The sequence below is a fragment of the Aspergillus karnatakaensis genome, assembly GCF_047715665.1.
Source record: "Aspergillus karnatakaensis strain CBS 102800 unplaced genomic scaffold BJY04scaffold_9, whole genome shotgun sequence".
In the NCBI taxonomy this organism is placed as follows: domain Eukaryota; kingdom Fungi; phylum Ascomycota; class Eurotiomycetes; order Eurotiales; family Aspergillaceae; genus Aspergillus; species Aspergillus karnatakaensis.
This window is the reverse complement of record NW_027395721.1, coordinates 200087-212371: the sequence shown is the minus strand read 5'-3', so window position 1 is coordinate 212371 and position 12285 is coordinate 200087. Positions and strand designations below refer to the sequence as shown.

The window sequence follows — 12285 nt, the reverse complement described above, 5'->3', positions numbered from 1 at the left end:
GAGAGAATTGAGAGATGTCAGCCTCCGAGATGGTTGAGCACAGCTAAGACACGGCCAGTAAGGCGGCGGCGATCAGTTCCCCGGGTGAGGACTGTGAGGTTCTAGAGGAAACGGTTTGGCTGTATAAACTGTCTAGAGCTTAGAAGCGGAGACGGGTCACAAAGAGCGAGGATGAGAGCATGGCCGTATCTCGTGTCGGCGTATCAGTATCTATACGGAGTAAGTACTCTCCAAGCTTTGCCTCTGATCTATGGCATTGGGTTGTTCTCGGGGTCGCTTGGTTGGGCGATGTTGAAGACGTCTCAAAAGCGGTCTTTGAGCATATCAGTAGCAGCCAAAGCACAAACAAAGACCAGAATTGTAGATAGAATGTATATACACCAAGATACAGAAGAACAGATAGGAGTATGTTGATTTGGAGATGACTTGAAGAGGAGGAGGAGAAGCAACAGAAGAGCTGGCGATGTCGCTTCCTGCTGCAAACGTTGCAAATTCGATGCCTAATCCCTAAGGCGTTAACATGGTATTCGTTGCCCTACTTTTCTACACTAGCAAGCTGAAAGAAAAGCAGAGGATAATCGAGTTCCATCGTGGTCATTTAATCATAGGTAGAGGAAAGTCCTCCAACTTAGGAGAACCAAGGTACAGCGTAGTCGTAGAAGACGAAGACTATCAACTGCGGTGTATTCCAAACTATATATCACCAACGCTAGGATGTATATATTGACGTTGTAACTTTTACTGTTTCTGGTCCCAAACAGACTCAACCTTCCTCACACTAACCTCCACATTCTCTGTCTTACCACCTTTTGAGAAGAGCCTGGCATATACCCCGTCCACCTCCGGGAAGACTATCGCCGTAATACTCGTCTCCCCCACACCCCCAAATACCTCAACACTCGACCGATCAACAAAAACCCTCAACGAAATCGTTCCATTCTCATTGGGAGAAAGCGGCGCGTGGTAGACACTTGCAAAAGTATTATCGAAGGAGGAGTTTCCGGAATTCCGCCTATCAATGAAGATTTGTTTCGTCGCGAAGTCATACCCGACAACAGTCTCCCGGGTAAAGTTTTTGGTCGCGAGGACAGAAATGCCAAAAGTCGTTTCGGACTGAGTCTTAGACGAGTCCCTGTCATTGAATGTGAGGTTCAAATCAAGTGTCTTCCCTACTCCACCAAGGTAGTGCACCCCCTCAGAGAACGAAGAAGACCTCGAGATGGTTGGTTCACCAGTGATATCCCTCCAAGCGCCCTCTGGCTCCTGAACAAGAGTCACATTCCCGTTGACAGTCTTCAGTCCCAGACGTCTGGCCACAGTCATTGCATTTCTCCAGCCCCTCGTCGGAAGTTTCTGCGCATACTGCCAGTTACTCATCCACGCAATAACCGTGCGTTGAAACTCCGGAAGACCATTCCACACAAGCGCCGCATAATAGTCTGGGCCGTAATCCATCCAATTTGCCTTTCCGTCTTCATGGATGCTATCCCTATCAGGGATGAAATGCGTGCCGTTGAATTGACCTAGGATATACTGGTTTCCCGACCCAACAGTCCCCGGTGGACCGCCCGGGTTAAGGCCTATAATTGCGACCCATTTCACGTTTGATTCATCGCCGTCAACAGGAAGAGGAAAGAATGATGGACACTCCCAGACGCCGCCGACAGCATTGTACGGGCCAAACTCGCTGGTATATGTCCAGTTTTTGAGGTCGGTAGACGTGTAAATGAGGAGTTTGTGCGCTTCTGAAAGGGCCATGACGAGGATCCATTTCCTTGTCGGTTCGTGTCAGAAGACATTCGGGTCGCGGAACTCCTTGTACTGGTCTTTGTATGGGGATGGCGGGTCAAGGATAACGGGGTTCGCTTCGTCGTAGGTTGTCCAGGTTGTGCCTTTGTCGAGGCTGTAGGCAATTGATTGGCTTTGCTGGTTTGCAAGAACGTGCTTTCCGCTGGGTAGTGTTTGCTCTATGGGGTACTGTAGACTGTTAGTTTCTCTGAGCAGGATGAGGCGATGGTTGTCAGCTCACAAAAGACGTGTATATTGCAACCATCGATGCCTCGCCCTCCTGGCCGAACCCACTCGTATTCATCTCATCCACAACCGCACTCCCTGAAAAGAACATCTCCGTGACGTTTCCCGGATAACCCCTCGCTTGAAGAGCGACGGGCTGTTCCTCCCAGTGGGCTAAATCTTCACTGGTTGCATGGCCCCAGGATATGGCTGTATGTTCTACCCCGCCGGGGTTATGCTGGTAGAACAGATGATAAATACCATCAGCGTAAAGAAGGCCGTTTGGGTCATTGATCCAGCCGTGGGCAGGCGAGAAGTGGTACTGAGGACGGTATAGCTCGTTGTAGGGCTTCGTTGAAGAGTCAGGTACAGCCATACTCAGGGCTTGAGAGGCGGACATAATGCTGCCAAGGAGGATGCGGAAATGCATTTTGACTGAGTTGGTGAAGTTGATGGCTAGGAATAGGGTTCTCTGTTATAAGGAGTCTTCCAACCTCTCCGTAGACTATCTGACTAGATCAGCTCTATCAGCTCCACTTCCTTGGTGATCCTCGAGAGTATCGCCGACAATCCGCCGAAGAAGATCCAATTGGTGCAAGGTAATGGCCTCAGTTCTTTATACTCCGCCGACTGCAGTGGTGGATAATTACGTAGGCGGGGAAGTTTATTACTCACTGGTGGCCCCAGTAATGTCGGCACGACTTAGGAAGGTGCTAGACTAGGGTCTAGAATTAAATTATGGAAGGGGCAACGGTTGCTACGGAGCCACAGCCCGCCGCCTATCGCACTTTCCTCAACTGTGCCCGAGCATTATATGCATCGTATTAGGAAGGCACGGCTGCAGGCCCGGTGCTGACCCTGGAATCGCCAGATAGGAAGGAACGATGGTATCAGGTGCCCAGCTTCGATACTGTGGAGGTAACCAGGTAACCTTCGCCCGCTCAGTATCCCTGTTTTGTGGACCTCAACTATCTCTTACCATTCCTGATCCTTGCGCGTCTGTCAGCATGACAGCCGAGGTCGATGACGACCAACAATTCCGCGCCAGGTGACCATTACGTTGGAACGAACGACGGCTGTCAGTGAGTGGAAGTCTCCCCCTAGCTCCGGAGGCTCTTCTTACCTGAACATCGTCGCTCTCTCCTTTGTGCCCACTAGCTCGCGCTCGCTTACCATTCAAGGCTACTTTTGACTCCAATCATGATGCACCTTCCCCCCGAGATATATGACGACGTGAGGTAAATCCCTAGCTTTGGTACTTTATACTAATCTCCCACAGATACTATACCATGTCTCGTGTTCCGAAAATGAAATGGCCGTTTGGAACCAAATTATACTGCAGCGTCCTTCTCCTAGGACCCAGCGTCGACGAGATCTAGCCAATCTACGCCTGGTCAATAGATCTTTCTACCATAGAGCTACCCCATTGCTCTTCCAGCATATAGTTGTGATCTCCAGCCCGTATGTGAATCTCGCCCCCTGGGGCGGTTCTGTAGGCTCTCCTGGAGCCGACCGGCAGTGCATGTGCAACACATTGAGTTCGGATATCATTCGAAAGCGACCCATGCGTCCAACGAATTATATACATATGTTCTTGCCTGGCTTCTTCCGGCCTGCCTTGGCAGATTTCCCAACATAAGAGCCCTCGACTTCCACAAATCAGACTCATTGACATATTTAGAAGAAAGAGAGTTGTATGCCGATACAATTGTTAGAGTACTGCATGGCGTACCACTTCCAAACCTGGTAGACCTGGGCATCTGGTTTTCAGGAACGATCCTCCTTCAGCAAACCCACACCATCGAGCCTAGCGCTCTACGAGTTCCTATCGGGAATGTCACCCAGCGTCTTCGACACCTCGGCCTTGAAGCCTCTGTCCATGGGTATTTTGAGTAAGATGTCCCTAGGTCCCAAGTACCAGCCTGATGTTGACTACCGCTCCTGGCTTCAGAGAAGTAGTGCACTTTCCTTGCACACTTGCAGACTTACCGAATCTGCAATCGCTCGCGATACGAAGAAGCGATTGCGTTGTGGATGTTGACGAGATCCTATTTCCGTCTCTTGGTCTTCTCCGCCAGTTGTCTTTTGATAGCATCATGGTTTCATTAGACGTTCTTCTATCTCTTATTGACCGATACTCAGAGAGCATTAGGAGATTGGATCTCTGTAGGGTCAAGTTGAAGACCGGCTACTGGGAGCAGTTGCCAGAAGACCTCCAGGTACGCCGCCTGCCACACCTTCACACTGCCAAGTTTGAGGACTGCGGATATTTGTCGGGTGAGTCGAGTTTCAATTTAACTTTGCAGCTACCAAGCCAGTGTCTTGGACAGTTGTGAGTTGCGTTATGAGGTGCCTATACTGGGTAGTCTGCAGATTGTGTGTTTACAAATGGGGGAATATGCGAATGGGTGGGATCTCGAGGAAGTTAGTTATTCGAAAAGTAGCACAATTTGATATTATGACCACCTCCTTGAGATTAATCGGAGTTAGTTCTTGGGCTCCTGTATGGCAAGGCAAGTTTCGAAGGGAAGATGGTATATTCCTTGAGTCAATACGGCCATGGCCCTTGGGCAGGATTTACAAGATGCTCGTTATGCAACGAACCTAGATTCTTGTGTCGGTTAACTGCAAAAGTAGTTGGCCCCATTGATAGAGGTCCTCGCCAGTGCCTCCAGCTACGATACTGACACCTTAAGAATCTCTACCCACATCACCTTGATTTCAAGACTACTATAGCATCCAACCAGCCCGGGATCACTTAACTACCCCATGCACAATAAACCCAACCTGACCAAGAAACAGAAAGCCAATAAACACCCAGCACAAAGAAGGATAATCCCACAAGTCCAATATAATGCCAAAAAAACATCAATCCCACCCCCCCGGCGCCAACGCCATATTCCTCCCCTTCCCACAAAACCCCGCCGACTGCGACAGCGCAATCCTCTCCCTAACCTCCCCCTCCACCCTCCCCCTCCAACCCCTGGTCAGTCTCCGATCATAAACCCCCCATAAAACCGGCAGGTACTTGACATCCTGCACGCAATACTCCACAATATCCCTCCTCAACGGCCGCTCATTAAAAACCTCATAGCTCCCCCCTCGCTCCGGCGCAAACAGCCTCACCCCCTTCTCCTTTGCTTCCTTCCACTTTGCACGCTCAGCGTAGGCTATCTTTGCGTCGCATTCGATGCATCGCGCGAGTCCCTGGACGTAGCGTCGCGGGAAGGACCGCGTCGCGAGCTCCATGAGTTGGAGGTCGTGGATACCGGCGAGGTGGATGTTGTAGTGTGCGTAGAGGGCGTCGGAGTCGTTGCGCACGTCGAAGATTACTTTTGGGGTTGTGGGGGATTCCAGGAGGGATTTTAGGGTTGTGCTTTTACTATCACCATTACCGTTGGTCTTGCTCTTGCTGCTGTTGCTGCTAGCTGAGGATGAGGACAAGGATGAAGAGGGGGTTGAGAATGCCTTCTCCTTGAGCGTGTATACGTCGACTAGATAGGTTTCGTCACGAGGCGCTACGTAGATCTGGAGGATGGAGATTGTTCCGTGGCGGGAGAGGTTTACGCCCTCGAGATCGATGTAGAGAGATGGTGGGTTGGTGGGTAGGTCTTTGATGGATTCGAGCATCGCGGATACCTGTTCTGGAGTTGAGACGAGGGTAACTGCCTGTTTATTCTCGGTTTTGTCCTCGATTTTGGTTTCTTTGAGAAACTCAGTCAGGGCGAGGATATCCGGTGCGTCATCTTTTCGTGTGGGCTTGGAGGAGTTGGACCGCAGGAGTTCTTCTAGAGTTACATAGGCTGCCAAAGGTTAAAAGGGGATGATCTAGAAAGGCAAGATGAATGAACAAGGGATCCTAATCAGCTTATGGGACTTACTATGCTCAAAAGCTGAGTGACAAGCCTCAACATCATTAGGCTTGGAGGAGTCGTGCCCCAAGAGCTCTTCTAGGGTTGCATGAGTAGCTGCGAAATGTCAGAGCGAAATATTCAATAGAAGAATGGTAAACGAACGAGACATCTTGATGGGATTATGAGAGTTGCTAAGCCGAAAAGCTGGGCGATGAGTTTCATCATCCTTATATACTGTGTGCTCTGCTGGTTGGGAAATGCTGTCCGTGGAAGCACTCGGACAACGAACCCGTCATGCGAGGGTTGAGGCTCGGAATTGACCATCAAGAAATGATTATTCTGCAGATTACGTATAGTCCAACATGAACCGGCAATTCCGCTACGTTGAAACCATTCCAGTCAAAGTTAGTGGGCAGTACTCTGCAAAGCTTGTTAACTGCTAGTCAGAGTTTTATAAAACCTTACACTGAGATATTGAGGCTGATATTATTCTATGCCAGATAGACGCTTCCAGATGATATTATCATGCTTGAAGCTACATAAGCATCCTGCGGCTCGCCGGCTATATCTACTGAGGGCTTAACCGTCACATGCTCGTGTCTGGGTGACAAAGGGGCAAAGGGTCTCTACAGGCATCTGAATTCTGACTAGAGGATTCTAGACTGAATTATCCTTACTTGATCAGGTTCTGACAGCGTGCCCACGAAACCCTCCTTGTCATACTGTGAAGCCTAGTTGACTATCGCGAATCGCCAAATATAGTGATGCACATCGGATTGCTTGAGTGAGATCCTCAAATCGAAAGATAAAACTAGCAAAGACGTTAGGCATAAAGTACAAATATTGACAAGCATTAGTCTGGTAAATTCCGATGTTTTTTTGCTGCGTTCGCGGACCTATAAATGGATGCACTAGGCGTATGCGTATCCGGCCTTACTTTATACAACAGCGCTTCTCTTCGACTCAATTTGATTCTACATACGGTCTTCGCATCGTCGTAGTGTAGTAAACCTCTGCAATTATCTTCTATGGTGCCGGCCGTATATACCAGCTTGCCATGTCAACTCGATACCGCTCAAAGAAGTATCTCCGACCAAGACCGCAGTCTCATGGCACGTACGCATACTAACCAGCAGAAATAAGCTATAAAGAATCGCAAGATCTAGCCTAATGTAGAATAGCTAGCTTAGCCCTAGTCAGCGAGTTTTTGCGAGCCGCTGAGGATCTCCACCCCAAGCCTTTAGCGTGCTGACCATTGGCGGCCTCGTAAGTCTCAATTGGTCCACGGTGGTTTTTCTAGGCTACAGGTTGCCCATTAGTTACAAACCATCTTCTTGGATCTTCTTCACATCGCTCTTGGTGGAGGTATATATAGGCCTTTGGTGCTCCGGTCGCCCACCATGGCAGTCTCATGGACAAGCTGGCCGCTGAAGACCACAAGCCGGACAGAATCGGAATTTTATACGTCTGAGAAACAGTAATCTCTAGTAGGTATCACCGTGAATAACCCTCTCGATGCCTCTTTACTTCTCACCCCAACGAGGAGGTTAATACTTGAAAACAGATAGCACCAACCATGACCCCCTTCCTACCCCTCCTCACAATCATCCTAACCCTAACCCTCCACACCCCAACAAACGCCCAAACCGTCCTCGCCCACATCTGCGAGTCCTGCGCCTGCGAAGCCGCTATAACATTCACCAAGCACAACTTCCAAGAATGCGTCAACCTGCCGTCCTCCGCGTGGTCGATATCGCTTGTTAAGGAGGTGGATGCGCACACGCATACTAACCACGGGGTCAAATGTACCGCGTTCTCGAATTGGGGGTGTTGGGGGTCGTATCAGCCGATCAGCATTGACGAGGGGGAGGAGTATACGTGTGCGGATACGAGGATTGGGTGGGTTAAGTCTGTGGCTTGTGGGGTTGTTGAGGGGTGATGTGAGATGATGGAGGACAGCCGTTTGCAGGGCTGTTCGGTTTGCAGTAAGCGATTGTGCGGATGCAATGGCGATGGCAACGGCAAGAACCCTGGGAGAAGGCTAGGCTTTGGTCTCCGGGGCTACCCATAGATCAACGAAACGCAGGATACTCCCGCGCTGCAGCAGCTCCTCCCACCTCGTTACCGTTGTTAATTTCTGGAATCATCAACTATCGTTACCAAATGGGTTGAGGGGGGTTGGCGGATTATACTTAAACCTCGGTCTCGCTGCTGCGTAGGCTGGAGATGCTGATATCCCGGTTAGACTCCGCTAGATGGCAGCAAGTATGATTGTTTATCTCCGGGTGGGGCCTCAATGGTCTCCATGCAACGGTAGAGGGTCGAAAGTGTTCCGGTTGCGGTTGGGTGTTGGTGGTGGTGTTTTCTGGGCTGGCGATGCTTGTTAATAGGAGCGAGAGGGATGTTATTGTGTGTTTGGATTGTCAGGTAGATAAGGAGTTAGGGTTGATAGGGGGTGATAAGAGCAGGGGTGGGATTGAGGATATTGGGGAAAGGGTAGGAATGCGACAAGAATAGGTCGAGGATGACCTATGATACTGTATCTGCTGTCTTGAGTCTAAATGCATGACCATTGGGTAGACTGACGTGCTCTAGCCCATGGGAGAGAGCGGGATCGTTGCGATCCGCTCAGATCTGGCAAGAAAGCTGTTTGGTATATCGGTATCCTCTAGAAATCATCTCGCAATGTATGCAAAAAGTCTATCTATCACAGTCGCAATGAAATGAAGCCCAAAAAGCATCCTACCACGCCGTATGCCCGCCATCAACGACAACCGTGCTCCCCGTCATGAAGCTACTGGCATCACTCATAAGCAGCAGCGCAACACCCCTAAACTCCTCCGGCTTCGCCAACCTCTTCATCATATTCTCCGACTCCCAAAGCTTCCTCGTCTCCGGATCCTTCTCGATAACCATCTGCACCATCGGCGTCTCAATATGACCGGGACACAAACAATTCACCCGAATTCCACCACGCCCATCAGCGCCAACCTCACTCCACTCCATCGCCAGACTCCTCGTCAACTGGATCACCGCTGCCTTGGACGAATTGTAAATCGCCGAACTTATCCCCTTGTTCGCGACGAGCCCGCTCATACTCGCGACCAGCAGGATAGACCCCTGGCACTTACGATCCATCATGGCCTTTGCGGCGCCGACGGCGCTGCGGAAGACACCCGTGTAGTTGATGTGAATCACGTCGTCGACGGCTTTCGGTGACTGGTCGATTGCGCTCTCGACGTGGTTGATGCCTGCGGCGGCGATCAGGCCGTCCAGACGGCCTTTCTGGTTCGCGATCTCCTCCATGACGGCTTCCACGTTTGCATCATCGGTGACGTCCATGCGACGGTAGTGCAGGGAGCCGCCGAAGTCGGGGTTTGCGCGGGCGGCGGCGGCTTTGAATTCGTCGTCGGGTTTGGGGAGGCGGTCGAGGCAGTAGACTTGTTGTTTTTTGTTAGTTTTGTTGCTCTTTGAACAACTGAAGAGGATTGGGGAGGTGATGGACGAGCGTACCTTCACCACCGGCTTCGACTAGGGCTTCTGCCAGAGACAACCCCAGTCCTCGTGCACCGCCAGTCACGGCGAAGACCTTGCCTGCGAGGGAGAATTCGCGGAATCGCTCCGTTGTCTTCGCGCGGTCTGCCTGGGGTAATTTCTCCTTGACGTGTGGTTGAGTAGCCATTGTCCTGGCGGCAGAGAAGACTGGAGGTGCGCATCGAACAGGCGCTGGCAGCTGTATGGCTGTCGCACTCGCACAGCGAGCAGACAGCACCGGCCGAACACCAGCAACCTTCAAAACAGAAGCTCCAACGCGTCGCGACAACATCTTGTTCAACTTTGAGTCCCAGGGACGAGTCTATTCATGTAGAGTGGTGTAGGAAATGCTTTGATATTGGTTTTTCTAATGATCGCTCGAAATCAAACACGCTCAGAAACAGATATAGGCAGCAACAGGAGGCCTATTTGGGGAAGCTGGGGTATTTGAAAACACGGTGAGATTGGCTTGCGTCATACTTGCGGAAGCCATTGCAGCGCAGCTGGGCGCCTCCAACTTCCAAGAATAACCTAGGGGGCAGATGCAACGTGATAGCTCGCGGGTGTTTGTTCCAGCGAGTGTGGTAGGTTTGTTTCTAAATGACGTTGGGCAAGGGGGAGCTAGGCAGCTGGAAAGTTTCTGGCTAGTACTGTAGCTCGCGACGAGGGTCGTGTGGGCTGGGCTGATTAGCGCTCTTTATAGACTGCGAGCGTGCAACCACTGAGGCTAGAGCTATGTAGCTGCATAACTCAATAATGTAACCTGCTATCGTTCTCGAAAGCATCTCGATCTCACCCATGTCTCCTCATCTGCTCGGCATCTCGATCGATCAATTAGCCTACCGAGATCAGCTTGATCGAGGTCTTCTTTGCTTTCTGTCCATGGTAGACTATCCTTTCCTTCTTTCAAAGGATTGTCTTGATGTCAAGATGATTGAGAGTTTGTTTGATTGGCATTGGGGCATTCCCCAGCATCATCTTTACCAAGGTATGACGTCACGGCTGACCCAGCGCCCAGCCCAACCATTGTCTCGGATCGAAGCTAGACTGGAAGGAGACTAGCCTCTACCCTATTGACGATCTTCCCGAAAACGGAGTCTATACTTCTTCCCCGGTTGTAGAGTAGCACCAGTAGCACAGGGTAGGGCAACCTCCTCCTCTCAAAGTATAAGTACAGTCAAAATTCCAGCTCTAAGTCTCCCCATCAATCTACCACAGCCCTCCACTGCAAGTCACACTCAAATCTCCCCAAACAACAGCCACAACAACCACAACTTCATCAAAATGTCCAACCGCACCGAACGCCTCGCCGAAGACGCCTACGAGGCCCAGAACGACCCCTCTCCCGTCTCCGGCACATTCAAGGATAACTCCTACGCCCATGAGACTCGCTCCGAGCTAAAGGGCCATATCCCCGTCCAGCGCGATGATGCTGGCTTCGAGGACCCCATGCAGCCTCCTTACTCCAACTCCGACCAGCAGCTTGGTATGTTACCTTTAGTACATATTACTTTCATAATGGCGGTCTTGCTAACAATCACCAGCCCAAGATGAAGAAGAGGCAATCGACAGGGACAACATCCTTGGTGGTGACCGACTGCGCCATGCCCAGCCTGGTGCCCAGACGGGGTACAAGGAGGGTGAGGACGAGAATGAGTTCCAGGATTAGATTATGACTTGATGTTTCTTGATGAATGTCGTGATATGTACTGTACTATACGCTGAGATGATTTGAATTTGTATATTATGTTCTCGGGTTTGAACTCGAATGGTTTCTTATCATGATTCTTCCTCTTGATTCTGTGCGGAGCGTATTTCCACTATTCTAGTGTCACTGGAGTCTACTACTTGCTTTCTTCGAAGTATGTACCAAGGGTCCAGAGTTCCAACTGGCATTCTACATGCTACAGATACTCTAATGCAAGTCGGAAATTGAATTCGCATACATCAGTATGACCAGTGTACTATTCACGCAATAATGAGCAACAATGGCGCAGCATTGACTCATTCGAGAAGGCCAGCGAGGAACAGGCCGCACCTGGGCAACCATAATACAAGCGGCAGTAACAAGCGCCCATGTGTCTGCCCATACTACGTACCACAGAAGGAGCTTGAGCTCAACGAATCGAACGCATACAGCAGTGAAGCACGCCTGAAGTCATGCATAAGCCTGGAGGCGAATGGGGATTGAAGTTCTCTTGATGTCAGGATGAAGCTTTGATCTTCCTAGGTGCTCTCTACGGAGTATGGTCGGGTACGTGGCCCGACTAATAAGGTTCGTTGTTTCTCGCAAGGTCAGTTCGTCTAGTCTGTATCCATCAAACTATGGATCGATCGATCAGATCGATCGAGCTTCGGTAGCTTAACGACACTTTCTCCTATGCTGGGAAGGGCGACTACCTTTCCGGCCACTTCTCTCATCATTCGGTCGTCATGCACGTTTTGCTTTGGGGAAGCTATGCCGGCGAGAGCCAAAGCGTAGATCGCCTTTGCCTATATTCTGAGCTACGTACTATCATGGCCGTAAAAGCCGCTAGTCTTAGGTGTCTAAGGGTGATCCAGGGATCATCCAAGTTCTTCCTCAGACTTGCTCTAGACCGGTAACATAGAGAATCTTGATTCTGAAGCAATCGTTTGCCTCTCAGTTCGTGGGTTTAGGGCATTGTCCGGGTACCCTCAGAGACCATAGTACAAGCTGTAGACCGCAACAAGACCTGAAACAGCACAACGTTAGTAAGAAAATCTACTGATAACTCTGGAAGTAGATACTGAGCGCCCTCTACTCGTAGTTTAGTCTAGACTTTCACTATTGCGTGCTAAAAAAAAGCGCTAGCCAGCTATCCATCCCAGTGGTGTTCTAGACTAGATCATCGGTAGGCGATCC

At 50.3% G+C, this 12285-nt stretch overlaps 8 protein-coding genes across 8 annotated transcripts; 4 read left to right on the top strand and 4 right to left on the bottom strand.

Moving 5' to 3' along the window:
* Positions 1-16: 16 nt before the first annotated feature.
* Positions 17-420, top strand: BJY04DRAFT_181650 (uncharacterized protein). The gene has a single exon (XM_073710224.1). It carries the CDS (start codon positions 172-174, stop codon positions 412-414), a length of 243 nt encoding a protein of 80 aa, XP_073574453.1. The 5' UTR covers positions 17-171; the 3' UTR covers positions 415-420.
* A 318-nt stretch (positions 421-738) lies between these two features.
* Positions 739-2443, bottom strand: BJY04DRAFT_205719 (glycoside hydrolase family 32 protein; the record flags this gene model as incomplete). The annotated part of the gene is made up of 4 exons (XM_073713629.1): positions 739-741; positions 784-1774; positions 1814-1977; positions 2030-2443. The coding sequence occupies 4 exons, from the start codon at positions 2441-2443 to the stop codon at positions 739-741; spliced, it is 1572 nt and encodes a 523-aa protein (XP_073574452.1).
* Positions 2444-3131: 688 nt separating this feature from the next.
* On the top strand, positions 3132-3725 carry BJY04DRAFT_168428 (uncharacterized protein). The gene is made up of 2 exons (XM_073709163.1): positions 3132-3246; positions 3293-3725. Exons 1-2 carry the CDS (start codon positions 3214-3216, stop codon positions 3650-3652), a joined length of 393 nt encoding a protein of 130 aa, XP_073574451.1. The 5' UTR covers positions 3132-3213; the 3' UTR covers positions 3653-3725.
* A 70-nt stretch (positions 3726-3795) lies between these two features.
* BJY04DRAFT_168426 (uncharacterized protein) lies at positions 3796-4407 on the top strand. Its single transcript, XM_073709162.1, has one exon. It carries the CDS (start codon positions 3939-3941, stop codon positions 4347-4349), a length of 411 nt encoding a protein of 136 aa, XP_073574450.1. The 5' UTR covers positions 3796-3938; the 3' UTR covers positions 4350-4407.
* Positions 4408-4881: 474 nt separating this feature from the next.
* BJY04DRAFT_215099 (ribonuclease H-like domain-containing protein) lies at positions 4882-6036 on the bottom strand (the record flags this gene model as incomplete). Its single annotated transcript, XM_073715412.1, has 3 exons — positions 4882-5816; positions 5895-5981; positions 6030-6036. 3 exons carry the CDS (start codon positions 6034-6036, stop codon positions 4882-4884), a joined length of 1029 nt encoding a protein of 342 aa, XP_073574449.1.
* A 2573-nt stretch (positions 6037-8609) lies between these two features.
* BJY04DRAFT_205718 (uncharacterized protein) lies at positions 8610-9549 on the bottom strand (the record flags this gene model as incomplete). Its single annotated transcript, XM_073713628.1, has 2 exons — positions 8610-9307; positions 9381-9549. The coding sequence occupies 2 exons, from the start codon at positions 9547-9549 to the stop codon at positions 8610-8612; spliced, it is 867 nt and encodes a 288-aa protein (XP_073574448.1).
* A 278-nt stretch (positions 9550-9827) lies between these two features.
* Positions 9828-10361, bottom strand: BJY04DRAFT_181641 (uncharacterized protein). The gene has a single exon (XM_073710223.1). It carries the CDS (start codon positions 10199-10201, stop codon positions 10046-10048), a length of 156 nt encoding a protein of 51 aa, XP_073574447.1. The 5' UTR covers positions 10202-10361; the 3' UTR covers positions 9828-10045.
* Positions 10362-10625: 264 nt separating this feature from the next.
* Positions 10626-11085, top strand: BJY04DRAFT_181640 (uncharacterized protein). Its single transcript, XM_073710222.1, has 2 exons — positions 10626-10887; positions 10946-11085. The coding sequence occupies exons 1-2, from the start codon at positions 10686-10688 to the stop codon at positions 11068-11070; spliced, it is 327 nt and encodes a 108-aa protein (XP_073574446.1). The 5' UTR covers positions 10626-10685; the 3' UTR covers positions 11071-11085.
* The last annotated feature ends 1200 nt before the right edge of the window (positions 11086-12285 follow it).

Bases quoted from the DNA above. Each gene is read 5' to 3' on its own strand.
- BJY04DRAFT_181641 (XM_073710223.1), bottom strand. From the start codon at position 10,201: ATGGGTGAGATCGAGATGCTTTCGAGAACGATAGCAGGTTACATTATT.
- BJY04DRAFT_181640 (XM_073710222.1), top strand. From the start codon at position 10,686: ATGTCCAACCGCACCGAACGCCTCGCCGAAGACGCCTACGAGGCCCAG. The intron at 10,888-10,945 runs GTATGTTACCTT...AACAATCACCAG, and splicing joins CAACTCCGACCAGCAGCTTG to CCCAAGATGAAGAAGAGGCA.
- BJY04DRAFT_181650 (XM_073710224.1), top strand. From the start codon at position 172: ATGAGAGCATGGCCGTATCTCGTGTCGGCGTATCAGTATCTATACGGA.
- BJY04DRAFT_168426 (XM_073709162.1), top strand. From the start codon at position 3,939: ATGTTGACTACCGCTCCTGGCTTCAGAGAAGTAGTGCACTTTCCTTGC.
- BJY04DRAFT_168428 (XM_073709163.1), top strand. From the start codon at position 3,214: ATGATGCACCTTCCCCCCGAGATATATGACGAC. The intron at 3,247-3,292 runs GTGAGGTAAATC...AATCTCCCACAG, and splicing joins CCCCCGAGATATATGACGAC to ATACTATACCATGTCTCGTG.